Consider the following 25,622-nt stretch of genomic DNA (forward strand, 5'->3'; position numbering starts at 1 on the left):
ACCACAATCACATTATTATTACCACCCCTAAAATTCCTTACTTAAGAAATCTTAAGTATCCTGCCATGTTTCACATTTGGTCAATTGTCTTAAATGTATATATATTTGTGGGTATGCTTACCCTTGCAAGCATTCGAAATATTCTTTCCCAGTATTTCCTCTAAATTGACACTGTAACTTTCAATGAAGAAAGAAGTGAAAATTTACAAACTTGGGTTTGAAGAACTGTGGGTCAGCCACTTACCGGACTTCTTTTGTCTGAAAAATGAGAACTTACACTTAATGATGTCCAAAGACATCTCACCTTTTACCTTTCCATGCTAATTTTAGTCTAAAAACGATGTGCAGATCCAAGTGTAAGTAATCCACAATACCAGAGCCCCTTTATCTTTCGGGGGGATAATTTGGGAATCGTTCCATTTTATTTACTCAGCAGAAGATTCATTTTCAGCTTGGAGGCTCATAAATGAAACAGACCTGTGCAGGGATGACAAGAAGAAAGCAGGATCTCAAAGCATGGCACTGTGTGAGGGTGCCCCGTGTTCTCCTCTTTTTCTCTTTACTTCTGAAGTCTTATTAATTTTGAAAAGGCCTTGAATTGATGTGACAACTCCTCCCCCCCCACCCCCCGAAAATTCTCAAAGCACATTTCAGAAACTCATTTTTGGCAGATGTAAATTTAAGTAAATTGGCCAAGGTCACAGCACAATAAGGGCAGAGTTATCAAGGGAATGCAGTTTCCTGCTTTTTCCACCATCCATGAAATTAGAGTAACTCCACCCCTTAAAATGAAAGGATCTACTTTTTTTTTTTTCTTTTGGAAATTACAAACCACGATTTGGAAATGTTTTTTACCAGTAACTCGGGTTCTCCTAAGTGGTCTTTTAGAATTATGAAATGTTTGTGCACATTTCAACTGCCTTTACTGTATATATCGCAACCAAGACAATTTGCTACAAAAAGAGAGTGCATTTTTTTGTTTGACCTGAACCATCAGATTTTCTTTTCATGCAGTGTGACATGATGAAGCAGCTATCTGAAGGAACAAAACTAGTTCACTTTCTATGGGCAAGCACAGACTGTAAAGTAGATTATTAAAGTACACAGAAATAGAAAATTAGATCAGAAGTGATGTTTTACTGTGAGGTCTTCTTTGGGCCTTATAAAATGAGAGAGAACTAACCTTGTTCTATTTCTGAGTCCTGAAAAAAGCCTCATAGCAGGCATATCACCTTTAATTAGGTTTCTGCTTTTGGGAAGCATTTTACCAGCCCCCTTTCATTTATTTTTAATGATGTTATCACTAACAGGCAAACAGTCCCTTAATAAAACAAAAACAGTTTCTATATAAAGCCTGGTGTACATGTCCTGAGTCAGTCATCTAAAAACAAATGTTATGATTGTTTCCGTTGCGCTCTTAGAACCCTTAATGGCCCTACTGTGCAGATATGCAAAACATCAACCGAGGAAATATAACCATGTCTGTTATGCAGCTTTCAATAAATGTTTTCCCATATTCACTTGCAGTATCAGCAGTGAGGTTAAACCTACAGGGTCATGGAAAAGACAGAAAGGTCAATTAAGTGGATCTTTTCAGCATAGCCGGCCAGCTCTCTCACAAACACTGTGACTTATGACTTTAACAAACAAGCAGGGGTAAAAGCCACCGACAATGTTTTAAAGGTAAATGTGTGTGTGTGTGTGTGTGTGTGTGTGTGTGATGTTCAGTACTGTTCCATTTTTTCTAAGAAATCCCAAGCTGTAGGAAGAAATAAAAAAATGTAAGCACAGCTCTCAGAGTCCTTCATTTCCATCTTGTCAGGTGCCAGCGATCGTGAGGAGGCTGCTGTCAAGGCCATGTTTGGAAATATAAACCTTGCTGTAGAGTTTCCTTCATACATAGATTTTTGAAATACAAATGTAGAATAGCCAGAAATTAAAGACTGTCTTAAGAATAATGGTTGAAAATAAGCTTAACCATTTAAAAATACAAAGTTTCGGGGCACCTGGGTGGCTCAGTGGGTTAAAGTCTCTGCCTTTGCTCAGATCGTGATCTCAGGGTCCTGGGATCGAGCCCCGCATCGGGATCTCTGCTCAGAGGGAGCCCGCTTCCCCCCCTCTGTCTCCCTGCCCCTCTGCCTACTTGTGATCTCTGTCTGTCAAATAAATAAATAAAATCTTTAAAAAAAAATACAAAGTTTCTTCAGAGCACTTAGGATCCCTGCTTTCCTTGAAAGGTCATTCCTGCACACTTTCCTTATATGACCCCCTGGACGACCTCCTGTGTAAATCTTTCCCAATATTCCATGCCAATTTCTAATGTACCGTGCCATGAAATTTTATTTTTCTTCACTCTGATCTCAACATGTATCATGGAAATGTAATCTCTCCTTTTCCTAAGTAACCACTAGGTACTATTGGAATCAGTCTTTTGCACATGACCTTATTGAGATTATATTGTATGCATTTTTCTTTATCTTTGTCCTAGAGCTTCCTCCTAACTCAACGTAATGCCTATGAAATTGTCTTGTAATCAATAGAGTGGTTTTCCAATAGAAGGTATTTTTAGCTTTGCTATCATGGATGTGGCATAACCTCAAGGTGAGCGAGAGACTACATCCTTCTCATTTTTGCCTTGTTAACTGCTCCAGCTTTTGTTCCCACTCATCTCATTCACATATTCCTTCAACAGACATTAATACGTGCTTAGCCTGGCTAGGGAGCTGAGACTCTGTTCTATTTCTGCCTCTAAGGAGTGGTCCCCACCTTCCATCAGCATCCCAAAGGTAAACTATGCAAAAGGCAATAACCATGGGTAAAGATAATTGCATCTGTTGCAATACATCCTTTAAAATGCACTCAATTATGCAGGATTGTGAATTTGGTGTACATCTTGGCACACCTACGGCATTCAGCCAACACACGTTTGCAAGGATCTCCTTTCCATACCAAATCCTTTCCTTCATTCACCCAAACTCAAAATCCAGATACGGCTTCAAGTATATCCAAGGAAACTCAGAAGTGTTTTTATGCTTCTGACAGTCTAGTTCTCCAAGATCTGTACTGTTTTCTTTCTGTGTAAGTCACCTTATCCATTTCCTCTCGGTGCTGCTGCCCGAAGAGAAGTTGATAAACTAGTTCATATCCTTTTGCCCTTTCTCAAGTTATTTCTATCCTAGTTAATTTTAACTGTTCGCTGAACTAATTCAGGGTTAGTTTGTAGAAGGCAACTATATAATGTATAGTAATAATTTCATTATCAGCATGATACTTCATCATCACAAGCCTCATTAGAGAGAAAGAGTGCAGTGGTCTCAAGCTTATGGTACAGCCAGCATTCCCTCTGTGGCACACTGAAGCCAAGTTTACAAAATGAAATGTGTAATACAGTTAGTTATTTGTTACTTCCTGATAGTTTATTAGCATTTTATATTTTACAAAGCACTTTTATATACACAATCTAATTGGATATAAGGTACAATCCTTTGAGTTTGTAATCATCTTTTTAGTAAATAAATCAAATGAGGCTCATAGACTCTAAGAGATGGATTTTTTGCTCTACTATTTGCTAATACTTGCTAGAGCCAGGGCTTGAACTCACAATTTCTGAATTTAGCCTGGCTTGCTTTTCAATTTACCAGAGCTGTATCCAGAATTTGAAAAGTAGGTTTAAAGTTAAATACAGGAAATTAGCCTCATTCTATCATACCCCTGGATATTTTATAAGAATTGAAATAGATACATGAAATTCATGCAAATAAATTTTAATGTGATATTTTGGAATTTGTTATTTTATGAGAAGATGAAAATAGAAAGAAAAAGATTTACATGACCATTTCTAATTTAAGATTACATTCTGGATCACATTATTCAACTTTATTATTAGTTTCCATTGCCAAATTAAAGCCAGAGTCCTACAGTAGGAATGAACTAAGATTGAGGATATGGTTGAACTCAATTTAAATGACTACACTTTATGTCTGGATATAAGTTTCAAAACATCTTTTAAACACCAATCCTTAATATTTTAGATTATCCGTGCCTATACTCCAGTTGAATAATGTGGCTGATGAGTTTACAAAAACACCAGTAAATTTAACTTTCTAGATAATTGTAAAGGAAATTTATCAAAATGCCAAAGAAGAGTTCATATTTTTATAAATCACTAATCATAGAGATTACCACATTTTCTAGAATCTTTGTCAACATTTTTTCACTTTTCCAGTACAATAATATAATATTTGCAATGCAAAATCCCAGATCACTTGTAAACATTAAATATGGAGACTTTTTTATTTTAATAATGTTCTATCTACTTTACATCAAAATGAATAAATGTGAATTCCCTTGGAACGTATGGTTTTCTAAAAGTGAACATTTTTCTACTTGGAATTTATGGTGTAATAAAAGACATCAGACACAAAAAGACACACACACACACACACACACACACACAAGAACTTGAAAGAGAATATATAATTCAAACCCAAAGGGATTAGTTATGAAAATAACAACTGAGTTAGATTTTATTAACAGGAAAGAAAACATTTTAAAAGTAGAGGCCCATTATTTTTTTAAACAACATTGTTCCTTAGGATATCCTGCTAAATTGTTATGTGTGATAAGATTGGATGGAAAAAAAAGCTGTCCTACAGAGACATCAATCTTACTGATAGTCATTTATTGATATGTGACTTAAACTATGAGGACAATCATGAGATGAAATGATGAGAAGAAAGAAATAACATTTTTTTATACTTTATTGATTTTGGACTTTTAAACACACGTTCTTATCTTCTATTTTTATCTTACCCATCATATCCTAAATGATATTAATTGATCGTATGGTGTTATATCTGTCATTATATTTCTCATATAATTATAAAAATGGTCATTGGTATTTTTTCTGGTCAACAGATGAAATCATGTGTGAGATGGTAATGTGTGTGCTTCTGTTTTCCTTAAGAAAGCCACTGTGGTTCCCTGTAACTAAATTAAAATACAAGAAAGTTAAAAACCATCCTTTCTTAGGAATTTAAAAATAACAAGAACTCCTTTGAGAACTGGCATAACTACTAGTTCCCTGTGGATATGGAGTCCTTAAAAAAAATTGTACCCTAGTTAATGCAGCTTTCAAAAGTGCTTCCTTTATTTTTAGGAGGACGCACCTTTCCCTGCATCTAATTTGCCATCGCAGGTGTGGGGAGTGCCTGTCTTGTAAATGGCTGAACATTTCCTAATTTGATAAAATGAAGTAAGAAAACTCAAGAATCCTTGTAAAATGGAGTTTGTAAACCTAAAGAATCAAGAGCTTGCTCTGAAATTTTGTGTTTATGTGACTCCATTCTTTTGCAGTCAATACAGGCAAAATCTTTAGTCAGAATAGGTGAAATGTCCACTCAACTAATTTTTAAGAATTTTAATAAGAAATAACAGAACATGAAACTTTAGATTTGCATGACACTAGAGTTTGTGTCATTCAACCTGCTTTTTTTTTTTCTTTTAACTTGAGGAAATTGAAGCCCGAAGAAGTTGTTACCTGTCCAAAGTAGCTGATACTCACCGGACACTAAGACATTTTCTTTATGTATCTCAAAGTATAAAAAGTGTTGTGTCCTGTTTTCATCGTCTATGGCCATGTAACAAATCACACCAACATTTAGTGGTTTAAACCATCAAACATTTAAAATCTCAGTTTCTGTGGATCAGGATCTGGGTGCAATTTAGCAGGGCGGTTCTTGTTTAAGATTCATGAAGTTTCAGTTTTGCTGCCAGCTGAGGCTATAGCTTCATCAAAAGGTTCCACTGGGCAGGGGGACTCTGCTTTCAAGCCACTCACTTGGTTTTTGGAAGGCCTCAGTCCCTGGTCATGTGCACCTCCACAGGGCTGTCCCATGACACGACAGCTGGTTTTCCCCAGGACAAGAAATGCAAAAGAAAGGGAGAGAGAGAGAGACAAATGGAAATTATAAATTTTTTATAACAAAATCTTAGAAGTGACATTCCATCACATTTGTTTTTCTCTGTTAGATCTGACTCAGACTAAGGGCAAGGTTCTAGATAAGATATGAATAATAGGAAGGAAGAATCATCAGAGGCCATCTTAGAGGCTACTACATATCTACCACAAGCCCAGAGAAAATATTCTCCAAGTACTTGTCAAGTAAATTAAAAGATATATTAATTATTTAACTCTTTCCAGTAAAATATCTTACATGATAAAATTGGAATACGAACTCTTTTTTTTTTTTTTTTTTTAAGATTTTATTTATTTATTTGACAGAAATCACAAGTAGATGGAGAGGCAGGCAGAGAGAGAGAGAGAGGGAAGCAGGCTCTCTGCTGAGCAGAGAGCCCGATGCGGGACTCGATCCCAGGACCCTGAGATCATGACCTGAGCCGAAGGCAGCGGCTTAACCCACTGAGCCACCCAGGTGCCCCGGAATACGAACTCTTAATTAAACAATAGTATTCTGTGTGTGTGATTCTTGCTGATCTTATACTTGCAGTGGTCATATAAGAGAGTGTTCTTACACTTAGGAAATATGCAGTGAAGTTTTAGGATTAAAAGGGAAGATGGTTCAAACATATGCACACACACACAGAACAAGAGAGGGAGAGAGAAATAATTTAAAAGCAAACATGGCAAAATGCATACGATTGGTGAATTGAAGTAAAGAGTTGAATTAGTTTTCTAGGGCTGATTTTTAACAAATTGCCATGATCTTGATGGCTTCAAATAACCTTCTTACTGGAGTCTTGGAAGACAGAGGTCTAAAATCAAGGTATTAGTAGGGATAAGCTCCCTCCAAGAGGCTGGCTATAAAGGAGAATCCATTCTTTACCTCTTCTAGCATTTGGTGGCTATCAGCAGGATGCATGGACTATGACTGGGAGATCCTGATCTCTGTCTCTATCTCCCCTCTGCCTCCCACTCTTCACTGTGGATCTCTTCTGTTTCCCTCAAGTCTCACTCTACCTTTCTCTGATAAGGATACCTGTCACTGGATTTAGCACCCATCCTGAAACAAGATGATGATCTCATCTCAAGATGTTTAATTTTTTTTTAAAGATTTTATTCATATTTGACAGACAGAGATCACAAGTAGGCAGAGAGGCAGACAGAGAGAGGAAGAGAAGCAGGCTCCCCACTGAGCAGAGAGCCTGACATGGGGCTCGATCCCAGGACCCTGGGATCATGACCCGAGCCGAAGGCAGAGGCTTTAACCCACTGAGCCACCCAGGCGCCCCTCAAGATGTTTAATTTAATCACATCTATATAAACCCTCTTTCCAAGGAAGCTAACATTACTAGGTTTCAGGGATTAGGCATGGACATATATTTTTGGGGGCTGCCAGCCAGCCCACTATATGAGTATAGAGAAGTTCTTTGTACAATTCCTGCAACTCTTCCGTAAGTTTAAAATTATTTGAAAGCAAACTATCCAAGAAGAAAAAAATACGTTGTCAAGTGCTGTAATAATCCAGAGAATATGGCATCTGACAAGCTTTCTTTTAAAGATAAAACTTAAAAAATATGTACAGATCTTTCAAATTGGAATAAGGTGTTTTGTGAATTTTCGCCTCATCATCATTCATTGTTTGAAGTCAGTGGAGATTATGTAATGTCAAAACTCTTTTCCATGTTGTCTGACCTCTCAAACATTTGCTTTAATCTTCATAGAACATTTAGGATATCAAAGGTCACTTTTCTTTCAAAAGGAAGAACTGTGTTCCTAATTTTACTATCTTTGTAAGAAGACTAAATGAGACTTTCCATGATGTTAATTGCCAGAAGATGACAATTTTTTAGTAGGGTCGTGAAGCCCAAAGGACTATTTTTGTCTTGTATGTTTGATCTTGATTAGTTTGTCTTCTTTTCAAAAATGTATATTGATCTTAAGAGTTACCCCTTTTTAAAATTTCTTTAGTCATCATTGTGCCCTAAATTTGATTGTTTCTTAGCTACATGTTGAGTTAAAGTGGCCTCATGCAGTATCTCTGCTGTAAAAAATGATGAGTGAATGAATGCAATCATGTAAGTCTATACTAAATGATAGTTGAACCTTGAGGACCAAGGTGTGCATTCCATTGAAGCAACTGCGGAAAAAAAATCACACACACACACACATACACACACAGTCACACTCACATATACCTAGAACAGTTTTAATCCCAGGGGAGCGGGGGGTGGGGAATGGAGTAGCTAATGGGATAATGATGGAAGACAAAATGTTTTCCTAACTATAGGAATTGACTGCTTAACAATTGGGATCAGTCACTCCAGTTCAGGTAAGTTACTTGAAGCTTGCAGATTGTGTTTTTCAGTGTTCTACCCTCAGCACATTGTTTATGTAAAGTAAATATTGGCTTTGTAGATGTATGTATCATGAGTGTTTTTAGGAATTAATTCACACAACAGCCAAACGTAGCCAAGCATAAATGTACTGGAGTTAAATCAAATCGTCATTGGGATGATGGAACTTATAATCAAATGTGTGTGCGTGTACATGCATGTGTGTCTACACATTCATATGGAGCTTTTTTCTTGGACATTCTTTAAAAGATTGTGGAATCAGTCTCTAAAGCTGAAAGCAAACTCAGGTGGTCACATGGTTCCATGCCTTTTTTCAAGAGACAAGCAATTATTATCCCCATGATCTATTAAGCCACATTTTCTTTAGCATGTGACAGCTAAGGTGATGCTGATCGAAAAATATTGCTCTCCATTCTTAAACAATTTCACATGCACATAGATGTTTAACAAGCGCCTTTTTGGAGCTATTATGAAAAAGCACTAGCAGCCTTGGTCTGGAGGAGTAATTTATGACAGCGAGGTAAAGGGTGTCCAAGATCATCTTGATCACATTAGCCATGCAGTAGCCCTACCCCTGCACTGCGGTCTCTCTTTAACCCTGGTGACAAGAGTGATAAAAAAAATAACGACACAGTGAGTCTTCCTTTAGCTGCTCACTGCGTTGCTTCTTCTAGTACCTGCTGCCTCAGATCGCCTGTCAGTAAGTGAACAGGAAAGGGAGTGGAAGGAGAAACTGCCGAGGAGTGGGTGTGTGCTATTGAGAGGCAGCTAATAGATGGCTTGTGTCCCAGACTCTCCTCCCCAGCCTTTCTTTCCTTTTGGTTTGTTAACTAGAAATGTGGAACAGTGAGGGAGATGAATTTAACTTGTTCTGACATTAGTTAGAGACAGAGAAGTGTAGCTACTTCCGTAATATTTCTGCCCCACAGAGAGGTAATTGGAAAACGTGTTGTGTGGTTAGTTGTTGTAATGAAAAATAAAGGAATGATCGAGAACAGTGGAATCAAATTATAAGCATAAAGGCAAGTGTGCTGAAGTTTTTAGCCACTTGCAAAATTGAGAGATACTATCAGGACTGTGCAAATACATTGCTCTGATTAATTTTCCTGGGGTGAAATATGAAAATATTTATAAAATTGAGAATCCTGCCATGAATAAAATTTTCTCTGTGATATAATAAACAAAACCATAACTTGTATCTATCTTAAATGAAACTGTAAAAATGTTTAAATAATAAAGAACTGAATGAAAAGATTTCACTGGGTAAGTAAAAAGAATTCATATCAGGACATTACTTCAGGTTGCTTAAAATATTGAAAAATATTCAATAAATAAAGACTAATGTATCTTACAGGGTTTTATATTTGATTTTCTAAATATTGTTATGGAAGTTGTGTTTTATTCCCCTTTCTTTAGACTCCTTTTTCATGTATAAAGAACTAGTTTTTTAGTACGAAGGTAAAAGGGACTCAGGGTCAAAGAATTAGATCTTCAATTTTAATGATATTCAGTAATTCAGTTTTACTTTAGGGAGAAAATATTTGATTTCAGTTTTTCTTTTTAGTTGTAAAATGACAAATTTCAGTTGTACATTCTTTTATAGATTCTTTAGGAATATATTTGAACAAATCATTGATATAAAGGAAGGGTTAATTGAGAAACAAACATACTAATATACAAAGCATTTCTTTTATATGAAGCTCTAGAAATATTCTATTGTCAATCCAAACAGAACAAACTAAAATGAGATAATTGGGAAGGTGCCCATAAAGTCAGCCTGAGTATATTATCACAACTATATGTGAGATAATATTTGTTTTAAAAAGATTCTATGGCACTGTAAACTCAGTCTCATTAGAGACTGCATTTAAAAGGCTTATAAAGTTACTCATTAATGTTATCTTGTTGTATCTCCACAGCTTTTTCATTAAAGAAAATTCAGCAGAAAGCATTTTCTCCTGATAGCAGGAACCAATTTGCAATAAATGTTCTGGAAACCACTAGGGAAGCCATTACTGAGGTCTAATAAAAACAGACAAGCGTAACTTGTTCTATATTTTTGTTTCAATCACATACAGATGAGACCCCGCTTTCCACACCAACCGCAAGAGACAGCCTCGACAAACTTTCTCTAACTGGGCATGGACAACCACTACCTCCAGGTTTTCCACCTCCTTTCCTGTTTCCTGATGGACTGTCTTCCATAGAGACCCTTCTGACTAACATACAGGTAGGCCTTGTTTGTCATCTGGAAGGTGAACACTTGGAAGACCCAGCTATAGATTTTTCCCAGATTCCTTAATCTTACGATTCCAACTTAATCTGTTCATGGGTTTGACCGAACCATGGCATTGGACCGTTTCCAGCAATTTAAGATTTTAAACTTGCTACGCTAATCAAGTTGGTTTAGAAATACTGATATATGTGTATTCAACCTTAATAAAAGCTTCGATGAAAATGACCTGGGCATTTGAAAAATCATTCTGCCTAAATGTTCTCATTGCCAGCTTGATGGGAGGAATCTAACTGTTTAAGTTTGTCTGATTTACTCAACGACAGCACACCAGTTCTAATAAATATTTAGTTATTTTTAAACTGCTAGCCTTCCAGTGAGGAAATGATATGTTTAGTCACTTAGAATATGTCTAATATAAAAGAATCCAAAAAATCCCTTCTTTCATAAATAAGTTTGTTTCAGTTAATAGGATTTCTTCAAAGAATAGACTTCAAAAAGCTATACAAAACTTTCCACGGATTTCCTATGTAGTCCTCAGGATGTATATTTTACGTACAGTACATTATGAATCAAAAATACTTACAGTTAACAATAACATAGAGCATGGAGCCAAAATAAGAGTGTTTGGGATACAAGAAAGCATAATTTTCTTGCCCACACATGAAGCGATCATGTGGACCCCAGATGGAGATTTTGGCCATCTACTTGTCCATATTTGGAGTAGCTAATAATAAGAATGTGCTTGTAGATATTGTGCTGTTAATTTTTGTTTTTTTTTAAGTTTTACTCTAGCTCTCGATTCTTAGTGGATATTTTTCTGTACACATTTCCTACCATACTAAACTTTCTCCCAGTAGAAATGTAATTAATTTTATTTACCTCTCCAAGGACATAACAGAAGGCCTTTAATGTAACATATCTTCTCATCTATTAATGTGGCATTTTTAATACTAATGTAATTAGAGTCTCCAGAACTGTATTCAACTTAGGTTTTATATCTCAGTAATTGAAATAAATCATCAATCTAGCCTTAACTTAATCAAGACCAAATAATTGATTATATTTAAAAATAAACATAGACTTTTTTTTTCTAAATTTGACCCATATTATTATTTTCTTATGTGGTAGAATTTTTAATGAATTTCTCTTTTGTGAAATTAAATGATTTCAGAAAATATCCCTCAACATTTCTGAATTTATACTCTGAAAGGAGGAAATAATTAATTTTGTTATGTTTTTAGCTCTATATGAAGCAAAGAAAAAGCCAAGGGTTTACTTAAAATTCTCTATCCAGTTGTATGTATCTTCATTAACTAAAATGTCTTTAAGCAGGAAAGTGGTCATTTAATTTAAGTTTCAGTGAAGAAAACATTTCTGGGTTTTATCAGTATTCCCCCGCTTGCCCATCTGAAAAGTGGGTGTACACATGGACTCTGGCATTTTAAGTCAGATGCTGTCAGTTTGGGTGCATTATCCACCACCCTCCCCCCTACGACACACATGAATCTACATCACCTCAAACTATAATTATTTCTTAAAAAAAGAAGAAGAAAGAAAAGAAAACCCCAGTTTTAAAAAATGTATATATTTTAGACAAATATCTTATTGAAAGTATCTCTAGACTTAATATACTCTCCTTCCTGACCTTCCAACCAGTCTTATGGACATATTGTAGCAAGAGTTGATGATGGGACAATAGTCAAGGCAAACTACATTGTTTATTGCTAGTCTCAAATCACAGGGATCTGGGTTCATCAAAGTTAAAACACCTACAGTAAGAATACTTTGTTAAGAATAAATTATGCTTTTCACTTTCAGTGCATTCACATATGTGTACATAAGCTAAAATAAAAATTAAAAATCCTACTGAGTTCCATGCATAGGAATACATACATATACATAATACATGCATGTACACATATATGCATGTACACATATTTACATGTACACACATATACACATACACATATATATGGGATTTATGTCTAGTAACGGTTTCACATCATTTTTCAAAAGGTTATGAATGCTAGCTTTTTTTATTATTGCCACATTTATTGAGTTACAGTAATATTCTAGGAATGGTATAGAATATGTAAGTAGTCATGACCCTGGCTTATTGGGCGTACAGTATAAATGTGTTTGCTGCCCACATTCTAATTTGAGTAATTACATTCTGCCTACCTCAATTTCCTCTGCAATTTCAATTATATATAACAGGGTTCTCTGCTTTCTATTTCAAAATGGTAACATACTTTTTGTGTAGTAAATCTAAAGATCCAGATTTCTTTTGGAGCTATTTTATCAGGGTGGCAATGAAAAACATTTGAGTTAAAAATGTTTGCATGTTTCAAATCATACAACACCATATATGGAATTTAAGCTTTATTATGTATTCTTACTATTTTTTTTAACTTTTTATTTTTTATAAACATATATTTTTATCCCCAGGGGTACAGGTCTGTGAATCGCCAGGTTTCACACTTCACAGCACTCACCAAAGCACATACCCTCCCCAATGTCCATAATCCCACCCCCTTCTCCCAAACCCCCTCCCCCCAGCAACCCTCAGTTTGTTTTGTGAGATTAAGAGTCACTTATGGTTTGTCTCCCTCCCAATCCCATCTATTTTAATTAAATCAAAGACATTGGGTCAGATTTAAATTTAATGTTTAGATGTCTCTTTTTTTCTTATAATTAATGACCAAAAGCCCTTTAAAACATGTTTAAGTGTTTATTTTTCCAATATTAAATAATTTAATCTTTGGATACTCTATAATTTGATAAATCTCAATTTTAAAATTGGTAATGGTTGGTACAGTTGTCCCTGCCATGACATATCAATATTGAATTTTCATAAATTTTTTTTCTTTCTATTTTCAAGGAGGACCTGTAGAAAAAGACTACATACTAGTATTTTAAATATACCATATATACTATACATACTAAATATATATATACAGTATAATAATTTCACTTTAGTGAGTGATATGGATTCATTCCAGGTTTTCCTTTTTAGGATTTTTTAAAACTTTGTTTTATGTGGAATTTTGTTTTTCTCAATGTGGGCAATCTTTTATTATGCCTTCCTTATTCAAACATGTCCATGGAGAACTCCCTGTGAAATTTTAGGGGAGGATACTAGAATTTTAGTGTCAATTTACTAAATGTGACCCCTTCAAACCTTGACTACCCAATTAACAAACACACTTAAAGAAGGATTTTACTCTCTTTTCTTAATCTGAGCTTTCATGCTGTAAATCAGAGCTACAATCTGTTTGTGCACAGGACTGGGAACAAATAATTTACATTGTTTGTCTTATTATAAGAATTAATTAAAATGACTTACAAATATTAAAATAGGAATAGGTAAATAAATAAAAAAAGAAAGGTAAAATAAGGCAGAGAATATAAAAATTAGTTATAAAGGAAGTTAACATTGAACATATATGCCGTAGGGGGTATATGATGAGAGTTTGGTTCACTATGATTTGTCTCTCTGGAGGAATTAAATAAATAAAGGAAGACCTAAAAGGATAAGAATTGTTAAAACCAGGGCGCCTGGGTGGCTCAGTAGATTAAGCCGCTGCCTTTGGCTCAGGTCATGATCTCAGGGTCCTGGGATCGAGTCCCGCATCGGGCTCTCTGCTCAGCAGGGAGCCTGCTTCCTCCTCTCTCTCTCTCTGCCTGCCTCTCTGCCTACTTGTAATCTCTCTCTGTCAAATAAATAAATAAAATCTTTAAAAAAAAAAAGAATTGTTAAAACCACAGTATATGGCAAGTCACATATTGAATCACTATGGTCTAATAAATGCACATAATACAACTATGGTACTTATGAAGTATTCTCTAATTTCTGTGTTTGACAAAAGAAAATGAAGAAGAATCTGACTTAGTGTTAAGACCAAAATACTCGGCTTATGCATCTTCCAATCTTGACATTTCAATGTTATGGCCGATGATATTATATTTTATACATTTAAAAGAAGTTAATAGTTTTGTATTTGCATTTTTCATACATCATTTTAATTATAACAGAGTTAGACAAAATACTCAGGAGGAAACTTTCAAAAAGATAAACAACAAAATAGGATATTGGCTTCAAAATATGGGTAGACTAAGATCAGATATATTGGTGTTACATTATATCTTTTTATGTTTAATCATACTTACATATTCTAAGTCTTTTTTTTTTCTCATTACCAACTTGTGAAAAGAGCTCATTAACAAACAAACAAACAAACAAACAGTGAATTATGTCTATTATTCTAAAAACACAGTTTACTCTGGTAAAGAGAATAGCATTAATTTTTTAAAAGTCTGAATTATATACCATACTCACTAATGTATATTGTATACCATTTCAATAATAATAATGATAATAGTAAAAACTAATATTTATGGAACAATCTTCCTGTATCATTATATATGAAAAGTACTCCTGTGTGTGTCTTCTACTCTCAGTAGAAACATCACTTCACTTCTTAACATGACTTCACTTCAGTCACATCACTTCCCTTCTTACATTTCTCACCAAATGTCTGATAGTTGTTTCCACACCAAGCAGTTCTGCAACACTGGTTGGATTCCCTACAATTTAACTCAGTTCTGACACTGTCTACCTGGAGGTAGCCTCAGCTCACACAAGGTATGAGTTCAGTCCTACAAGATTGCCACTTACCCAGATGTCAGATGCCAGTTGCAAATCCAGGTTGCAGTCTGTGCTCCTGACCAATGGGCTATTTTTTTTAAAAAAGATTTTATATATTTATTTGACAGACAGAGATCACAAGTAGGCAGAGAGGCAGGCAGAGAGAGAAGTGGGGGAAGCAGGTTCCCCCCTGAGCAGAGAGCCCGATGCGGGACTCGATCCCAGGACTCTGGGATCATGACCTGAGCCGAAGGCAGAGGCTTTAACCCACTGAGCCACCCAGGCGCCCCCCAACTGGCTATTGATCAGAGGTTCCCATCCCCCCCTCCCTGGGTTCAGTTAATTTATTAGAACAGCTCACAGAACTTAGGAAAACATTGTACTTGCTAGGTTACCAGTTTATTTTTAAGGGATATAACTCAGGAACAGTCAGATGGAAGGTATGCATATGGCAAGGTACGTGGGAAGGGGTGAAGAGCTCTCGTGTCTTCTCTGAGCACATGACCTCCCAAGTACTTCTACGGGATGACCAAACCAGAAACTCTTTGAACTCTGCCCCTTTGAGTTTTCCTAGAGGTTTCATTATTTAGATATGGTTGATTAAACCACCCATAGTTGGTGATTAATTCAACCTCAACCCCTCTGTCCTCCCAGAGGTCAGGGGAGTGGGGGGTGAAAGTTCCAACCCTCCAATCACGGATTTCGTTTCCCTGACAACCAGCCCCCATTTCTAGGGCTTTCCAAAAGTCACCTTATTAAAAAAACTTAGGTATAGTTGGGGTGGGGTTTATGAATAACAAAAGACAGCCATTTCATTGGTTCATTCTTTTTTTTTTTTTTTTAAGATTTTTTATTTATTTCTTTGACAGAGAGAGATCACAAGTAGGCAGTGAGGCAGGCAGAGAGAGAGGAGGCAGGCTCCCCACACAGCAGAGAGCCCGATATGGGGCTCCATCCCAGGACCCTGAGATCATGAACTGAGCCGAAGGCAGCGGCTTAACCCACTGAGCCACCCAGGCGCCCTCATCGGTTCATTCTTATCAGTTAGGAAATTCCACCCATTGTAGGATCTTTGTGCCCAAATGGGATGAAGACTAAATATGTATGTTTCTTTCTTCTTTCCATTCTTTCTTTCTTTTTTAAAAATATTATTTATTTGGGAGAGAGCAAGAGCTGGAGAGCAAGCACATAAATAAGGGGGAGGGCAGAGAGAGAGGGAGAAACAGAGTCCCCTCTGAGCAGGGAGCCTGTGTGGAAGCCAGGACCCTGGAATCATGACCTGAGCTGAAGGTAGACACTTAACCACCTGAACCAGCCAGGCACTTCCCCAAATATGTTTCTCATTATAAACCACAGTATCTACAGTCCATCTTTATGCTAATTCTGTATGATATTACATTGTATCATCTTCATAATCCTATACAGTGGATTTCATGATCATCCACATTTTCCAGATGAGTCAAATGGAGTATTGTATGATTAAGGTCATACAATGGTGGTGGAGTCTGGATTTAAACATAGGCAGGATAATTACAGAGCCCATGTTGCTATATCACCATACATGATCCTATGAATCACAAGATGGGTTTTATACCTGGAAGTGCTTTTGAGGGAGTATCCATTATTGACCAATTTTTGAGAACAAGAGTCATAGCATTAAACTAAGAATTGTTGTATCTTTTGTTATAAGGCCTCCTGTGAACATGCATTGATTGATGCTGCTCTAGCGTACATTTGTTTCTCCATAAAAGTTTCTGGTTTCCAGGGACACCATTGCTTCTCATCCTGGAAAGAAACATTAAAAGAAAAAACGTAAATAAGCTTGGTAACTCTCACCTAAGCTTAGTCAATTTACTAGTTTGGGATTTTGAGCTAGTCATCAGATCATTCTGAACCTTTTTTTTTTTTTTTCAGCTTTCAAAGGTTTTAATCGGAATGAGCAAATCACTGAAATCCCCTTCAACTTAGATATTTACTCTCATTAAAAGTAATGCATTCCTGAGCAGAATTTTGTCACATCAATTCCAGTGACACTCAAAGAACTTCAGTTACCATGTGATTCTGAAAAGTTTTTGTATAAAAACCAAACATGGCCAAGTAAACTTTTCCTCTAGGATCCAACTAGTAAATTAAGAAATGTTCGCCTTCGTTATCAGTATTACTTTAACGTCTCTTATACAAGAAGATATTTGCACTATCTAGGCTATAGAAGTTAGTTGAAAATTTGTTAAATCAATTACAATGCCCTTCTGAAAAGAAATATGTATAGACTGGTTCTTTGGGAAATGCTTAAAATAATCTAATTTATAAGGTAGATCATTTTAGAAAATGAAAACATTTGTGTATATGACCACAATTATGCCTCACCTATGGGAGAGAAATTTGAGGCCAACCAACCATTGTCTCTTATTGGTATGCCACAGAGTAAGCTTAAAACGCATTTCTTCGGAATTGTCATTGTCAAACATCGTAACTGACCTCCCCCTGGAGAAAAATTCATGTTTTAAACCTTGTGTCTTTTGCTGTAATTCATCATCACAGAATTGTCATTGCAGAATTTTGCCTAATACTGCATGTCCACATGAGACTCAGCATTTAGTGTGACCTTTGCATATGATCTACCTGGAAAATTTACAGAAGTTACACAAATCTGAAAGTACTATTATCACTGATGGTTAAAATGGTGTCCTAATGATTTGTGGACGTTTCGAACACTACTTGCTCTTGCTTTTCCCCGCCCCCTGCTGCACTGAAATTTAATCGGTTTTTCTGTATTTTTTGCAGCAAAGCTGTCACAGGCAATAACATATTTTTGCATATGTATCAGTTTGGCTCTAGTGCAGATTTTTGTTCACACTGGACTCCTACTGATATGCACTGATTTAAAGTCTAAAAATGAAACTTAATTTTATATAGCTTATAAGGAGTCCCTGGAGGGTATTGGATCTTAAAGCTAGTATTTTTCAGACATAATCAGCAGGAATAGGTAATGTATTACCATTAGGGACATTAGCAGCAACTGTAACAAAAGAAAACAGTAAACATAAATGCTCTTAGCAACTTCATACGTTACAACAAATATTAATGTAAAATTACACAAATTAGAGATGCAGTTTAACATTATTCAACATGTTTATTCATAATGATTGTTTCATATTTAAAGAACACCAAAATATTGTGTTTTGTCAGCCAAGGACAATAATAGTTTAATAGTAATTTATTTTAAACAGCTACTGATAATACAACCAATCAACACATTAAGTGGTGCCAACATTGGCATCTTGCTAAATAATCTCTAGACATTGCACAGAGAGTACATCTTTCAAAGATAAGTCAACAAGAGCAATCAGAGCAGAAAATTAGAATTTGGTATCTTAGAATTAAAATACAGCTAAACTAAAGTTTTAATTGGGGTGATCTAAAAGGGCACTTGATGTAATGATCTCTTTCATTTGTTACTAATTGTTTGTTCCTGATGAAGAAGAAACATACACAGGAATGTTGCTGAATTGAGTTAAGATGGCAGTTTCCTTAGCAGCTATGTTTTATTGTTAAAAACAAAAGAGTTGGGAGGGGCAAACAACCATGTAGAAACCCTCCAGCTCGTTTCATATCACAAGAATTATACCAGGAAGTTCAGGGTCAGGTATAACAAACATGAAATAATTTATATGTGCTTGAAAAGAGATTAAATGGCTTATGATAATGTTACATAGGTGAGCCGATCTAAAGGGACACCTCTGTCAAGCTAACAAGTTAAGCCAGAGTAGAAATTCCCAGTTCAGACTGCTTATGTTGTCTCCTGCAAGAGGGCTGGTATCTTAGAGTATATCTATAAATGGCCCCACTTCCGCTTCATTTATAATTTCAGTTGAAAATTTTAGTCTCCGTGAGGCACCTGGGTGGCTCAGTCTATTAAGCATCCGACTTTTGATTTCAGTTCAGTTCATGATCTGCACTCAGTGTGGGGTCTGCTTGAGATTCTCTCTCCCTTACCCTGGGCCTCTTCCCGGGTCTCTCCCCTGCTTGTGCTCTCTCTCTCTCAAATAAATAAAATCTTTAAGAAAAGAAGAGAAAAGAAAAAGAAAGAAAGAAAGAAAGAAAGAAAGAAAGAAAGAAAGAAAGAAAGAAAGAAAATTTTAGTCTCTGATGTTCACAGACCAAGGCAAAATATCTCCTACTTCAAAAAGGCATTTTGTATTGCTGAGTTGATAAGGATAGAAATTTTAGCTCTAATTTTTACTAATGATTTTCTAAAGGATTTTAGGAGAAAGCATGTGAAGAATACTAATTCTGTGTCTTACATGTTCTTATAATCTCATTTTCAAGAATCTCAGAATATTATAAAATTCTTTGATTAGCAAAGAGTAAATCAACATACATGTATACCTCTTATACAAGAGATTCTATTACGTATTGTATAAATAAACTTTACTTTTACCATATACTCTTGAGATATACTATCAAGTAGTCCCCTAAAAGTTATTCTCAGTTTATTATAACCATTTTAAATTACTTTTTAAAAATAACGCACTATTAGCACACTAGGTTTGGGATCCCTTGCATATATTATATACCTCAAGAAAAATATACCAGTACTGTAATTTCTAGTCAACAAATTTATAGAATCTACTATATTAGGCACTCTCTGGATTCCACGGGACAAAGAACCATATGAGAGAAAATGTCCCTGCCTCAGAGAGTTTACATTTAGTGCAGAAGACCCTGCATAAAGTGATAAAAAAATACATGAATACATGAATGACAATATTACACGATAATAAATGATAGGAAGAATTCTAAGCAGGGAATAGCAGAAGGCTATTTCAGATAGGGTGGTAAAAAAAAAAGACCTTTCTTCTTCTTTTTATTTTTTTAAAGATTTTATTTATTTATCTGAGAGAGTGAGTGAAAGAGAGAGCATGTGAACAGGGCAGAGGAAGAAGCAGACTCCCCCGCTGAGCAGGGAGCCCGACACGGGGCTCAATCCCAGGACCCCAGGATCATGACCCTAGCCTAAGGTAGACGGTCAACCGACTAAGCCTCCCAGGTGCACCAGAAAAGGCCTTTGTTGAGTGTTGACTGAACAAAGGTGAAATGAAGTGAGGGCATGAGCCACACAAAAATTGGGAGGAAAAGCATTAAGGAGAATGGAAAAAGAAAATCTCTGGTGCAGAAGTCGATTTTCTTGAGAAATGGAAAGATGAGCTTTGTGTCCAGTGTGATCTCAGTAGGGACTGGTGGAGACTGAGCTCCAAGAGATACGTGGGTCTTGCCAGGATCATTTGGGGTTATATAAGCCATATCAGATTATCACTTATGTAAGAGCTTCAGTAGAATTTTCTTCTTGGTTCTTTTTTTTCCTGGTTCTTATTTTTTAGCATGCTTATGTGCTGCCCTCATTTAGCTTTAGATCTAGATATCCTAATTAGAAGCTATTGAACCTGCCTGGCAAAAATATCTGTCTTCCTACGAGAGTTTAATTAGATTTAGAAATTTTGTGTTTTAGTTGAAGTGCTTGTCCTAGTGAATACGGAGTGAATATACAGGAATGAAAGAATTTGATAAGTTGGTTCTTTTTAAAAAATGTTTTTAAGTAATAATGAAATGTGCTTTGCACCAAAATATTACAATTCTGAATGCCTTCTTTGTACAGGGGCTCTTGAAAGTTGCCATAGATAATGCCAGAGCTCAAGAAAAACAAGTCCAACTGGAAAAAACAGAGCTGAAGATGGATTTTTTAAGGGAAAGAGAACTGAGGGAAACACTCGAGAAGCAGTTGGCTATGGAACAAAAGAATAGAGGTATTTCTGAATTTCCAAATAAGCCTAATACTCTCTATAAAATATATAACAGAACACTACTCTATGTTTGGTGATTTACTATGAGACTACAGCTTTTTTGTTAATTTACTTATAGCTGAGGTTTGCATCAGGATTTGAATCCTTGGCTCATTGTGCTTTTTCATCTCCAGAGTATAGAAGAGTTTCTCTTCTATTCATACCTCAGGGAATTGAATTATATCTGTTATATCATTAGTTACATAATTTTTATTGCTCATAGAGCTTAGCAAATAATTTTAAGATAAGAGTGAGCTCTGATGAGAGCCATGAGAAAAAATTTTATATTCATTCACAATTGCCTTTGAAAAACTTAAGAGTTAAAGTCATAGAGCTAACATAGAAAATACTGATTAGTCAAGCGAAGCAGATTTAGTAAGATATTTATCAACTGAAATTGAAGACTAATGACTATCTGAACAAATGACCAAAGTTGAGTGTTTGTATAGTTTTCTTTCTGAATGCCTCATTTTCATCCAACAAGGTCAAGTACACATTAGTGTAGAAACCCATATGAATTTTTATTGGGTAAAAATAATGATATTACCAATCTATGAATTGCTTCTTCTAACACACTTTACAGTGCATGTATAGATAATTTTGAAGGTCATTCATATTTGTGTGTTTATATTATGTATGAGATTAAAAGTATTTTCTTTACAACCAACTTTCCCATTGCCTCAACTCTACGATTCTCGTAAGTACTCTAGAGGAGGAGCACCTATTCCCACATTTAATAAGTATCCAATAAAAATATTCCACATGTTCTCCTTTTATATGTTTGATACCGTCATTTGAAAATCATTATTCCTGTTTTGTTTTTCAAACCATCAAGATTCGGTAGGTTTTTACATTAGTTTTTATAAAGCAATAGCTAGTGGGTTCCTGGAATGAGGCTGATTTGGGAAAACCATCATCACCCATGTAGAGCACTCATCTAGATAATGTGGTTTCACATAGATTTAGGTACTAAAGTAATGAAAACAAGATAAACATTAATAATTGGATGTGTTCTTTGTGGGTAATGAAGATTGGTCAAAGGGTTCATTATATAGAACCATTTTTCATGAGACAGCCATGTCTTGATTTTGTTCTCACATAGAGAAGTCTTTTTTCTTTTCCTTTTTTCTTTCTAACAAGACTTAAAGGTAGACACTTAAATTCATAAAGTAATTCTTGGCTACTTGAGAGAACTTTAGAATTTTATTGGTTTGAATCATTTGGAAGACTTATGTTGTTTTTTTCTTTAACCACTAGAGGGCAAAACACTTCACAGATCACATCATACACCTCCCATTTAATTAATTGTGAACAATAAATTAAAGGTAATAGCTATCAATAATTATCTATTATAAATGTGTCCATTGAAGCAGTGTACTACCCTGAAGAGAGAACACGACAGTACTATTCTATTCAATCACGGAAGAGGAAACAATAAGCACTCAATGGCAAGACACTGGGTATTGAGATTTTAGTCCCGTAAAAGTATACAATTCAAATAAGTAATTCAGAAATTACTGTGTTGTTTTTTTTTCCAAAGAGATTTATAAACAATCATCTTTGGAAAGGGATACAACAGGCAAATGATTTTTGTTAAGATAAGCATTCGATTTTGACTCTACTAAGTAAAGGAATTAACATTTTTCAAAACCAATTTTGTTTTTATTATAAGACTGTAGCCAACATGTATTTTGACTTAAAAAAGTCTCTATTAATATATGTCACCAGCAGCAATAAACTCAACAAGTTAATGGTCTGCCACCTTAATAGTATTAATAATTATAAAAACGGGACATATGAAGATTAGAAATTAAAACAAATTCTTACTTGAACCTTTATTATCTTATTTTATATTTTGACTAAATACTGCATTAAATAAAAACGTTGTTATTCTTTCATCTGTAGTAAGAAATCAAATAATAAACTTGGAGTGACTACTCCCTATGACTAATTCTACCAAAAGGGTATTCTTTTACTGATTCTGTCATATTCGCATTCACATCCACAATGCTTATCAACCAGGAAAAAGAAGATTCCAAAGAAAAACATTTGTGTGCTCCCCTTAGGCTGACTGGTTACCTCATATGCATTGTGAAAACTAAAATAATGATCATACTGAAAGTATAGCTAACATATATTTGAACAGCATTTATTTGTTACTATTTATTGATTACATATTATATACAAATACTTAAATTGTCAAGTAGGAGAAAATACAATAATTAACTTTTTGTATCATAATCTGGTTTTGTATATCAATCCCACATTATTGTCAGCTGTAGCTGACATTCTTATCAATAAGGTTTCATACTCTACCAGATTTCAGCAGAGAAAAAGATAATTTTCTTGAAATATATTATAGCGCATATATATTTGTTTTGAAGAAATTGTTGATATCTCTGAGCAAATTACATTAGCTTTGCTCCCCCCAAAGACAGTTTCTATGTTAATAATTAAGAATATTTGCCCCTTATAGACAATCATATTTATTGCATTTTTTTTTTAATTTCAAGAAAAATTTCTTTAAAACCCAACTAGTATAACTATTTAGTAAAACAGCTACAGGGGAAATGCTCCATTTACTATTCAAAATTGGTGCTTCATTAAAAGATAGAAAGCACACTTAAAAAGGTTTGTATTATTCTAACTACTCTGTACTATTCTGATTCAAGGGCAGAGACTAATCCACAAAATTCATTTAATCAGGCTTCCTTTATCAGTGTATATAAATATTTACTAAAATTAATTTCCCCTTAAATCAGTCTCTCATTTGACAATTAAAGGCATCTTTGTAATAAGATAGTTCAAGGTTAAGTAAAAATTGGCCTCCTTGGATATTTTACTGGGATTTCTTTTAGGTGTAACGGTGGGATTTTTTGAACTTCCTCTGCATAGGTAGACTCTGTCCAGGAGGGGAGAAAAGGAAAAAAAAAAGAATATTATTTGAAAAACATAGATTATTTGTAAGCATTGGTAGTTTGGAGCATCGCAAAAACTTTTAAAAATATAATATATTAACCCTCTTTTCTAGCCATAGTTCAAAAGAGGCTAAAGAAGGAAAAAAAGGCAAAGAGAAAATTACAGGAAGCCCTGGAATTTGAGACAAAGCGTCGTGAGCAAGCAGAACAAACACTAAAACAGGCAGCTTCTACGGATAGTCTCAGGGTCTTAAATGGTAAGAGGGGGCATCTTTATGCATGGCTAGCTAACATTTCACTTATTAGCACTAAAAAGACAATTTCACCCTGTGTTTGTCGAGCTATATATATATATAGATGTATCTGTGTATCTACTATCTAGTGACTCATTCAACTGTGCTCCTAGCAGAAAGCCTCGTGGGCAGCCATCCCCCAAGTTGGGCAATGGTTGATTTCATAGAAGCCTTCACCCGCCTGTTACTACTTAACTCGATTATCTGGAACCTGACATCGCTTTCCCGTGTAGCTAAGTCTGTCTCTACCAAAACAGGATAAATATTACTCGGAGAACGTCCCAACCCCATCCCGTGTCATGAACAATTTTGCATTACTTACTGATCTCTCTCCAAATATTTTGATCATTCTTATGGTTCTAGTCTCTGTTAAACCTTTACAAGATGCCAAAGATTTATGTAATTTTAATACAGCACCCAAGTAACAGGTTGCTCTTTTTTTAAAGGACAACAGCATCAAATGAAATATGTGTCACTCTTACCTTTCTGTGCTTTTAGACTCTCTGACCCCAGAGATAGAAGCTGACCGCAGCGGCAGCCGAACAGATGCTGAAAGGACAATACAAGGTAGGAATTTGCAAAAGGCTATAAATCTAGATCTTGCTATATGAGTTTTTCCTCAGCTTTAGCCTGCTATTCAAGCATGTAGCCTACCATCTGGGCCACATCAAAACAAGTTCAAACAAGGTCAAGTTCATCTTGCTTGTTTATATGAGTGAATTCATTTTGTGCTGATAGATTTTCTTTAAATTAACGGGTCATTTCTGTTTATACAATGCAATTAAAAAGGAATAATTAATTTTAAACAATGTATGATTTAATCTTGGACACAGTAAATGTGCTTTATTGAATGCTTGAAGCCCAGTCTAACGCGGGAAGGGTTTATAAGTTCTATACCATCTGAATAAAAGCATGGGCTAATCAGATAGGTAGTTCTTAAATTTGAAAATTTCTCCTTCTCATTTTTGTGACAGATACTGCAAGGTACATGCAAAATAGACTGGTTGAATGTTAACAATAAATAAGATTGTTTAGTCCTCTGTGGATTTTCTGAATGTTCTCTAAGCCATTATATACATTTTAATAACACAAATCTGCTGAGCAAAATCATATATAGAATACTAAAGGGAGTTGTATTAAACACTCAGAAGAACTAAATATGTATATCGACGAGACCATACTATTAGGAAAGAACAAAATCTGAAGGTAACATTTATAGTCTAACATCTATTCTAGGCAATAAACTCAGTTTAACAACATGTATACTAAACAGTAAAAAGAGCATTTGTTTTCTATTTTAAATGAAGATGGTTCTTCAAAGGGAAGCCTAAAATGATTAACTGCTATAATCCTCCCAATTGCTTTTATTTT

At 35.2% G+C, this 25,622-nt stretch overlaps 1 protein-coding gene across 1 annotated transcript in view; it reads left to right on the forward strand.

Annotated features, from left to right (window-relative positions):
* DACH1 (dachshund family transcription factor 1) overlaps positions 1-25,622 on the forward strand; it is a 427,798-nt gene that overhangs the window by 368,725 nt on the left and 33,451 nt on the right. Inside the window, exons 7-10 of the mRNA XM_059144718.1 lie at positions 10,395-10,546; positions 20,857-21,004; positions 24,072-24,215; positions 24,750-24,818. Of these exons, the coding sequence (XP_059000701.1) occupies positions 10,395-10,546; positions 20,857-21,004; positions 24,072-24,215; positions 24,750-24,818 (513 nt within the window). The remainder of the gene's footprint in view (positions 1-10,394; positions 10,547-20,856; positions 21,005-24,071; positions 24,216-24,749; positions 24,819-25,622) is intronic.

Source organism: Mustela lutreola, chromosome 13, assembly GCF_030435805.1.
Source record: "Mustela lutreola isolate mMusLut2 chromosome 13, mMusLut2.pri, whole genome shotgun sequence".
NCBI classification, from domain to species: domain Eukaryota; kingdom Metazoa; phylum Chordata; class Mammalia; order Carnivora; family Mustelidae; genus Mustela; species Mustela lutreola.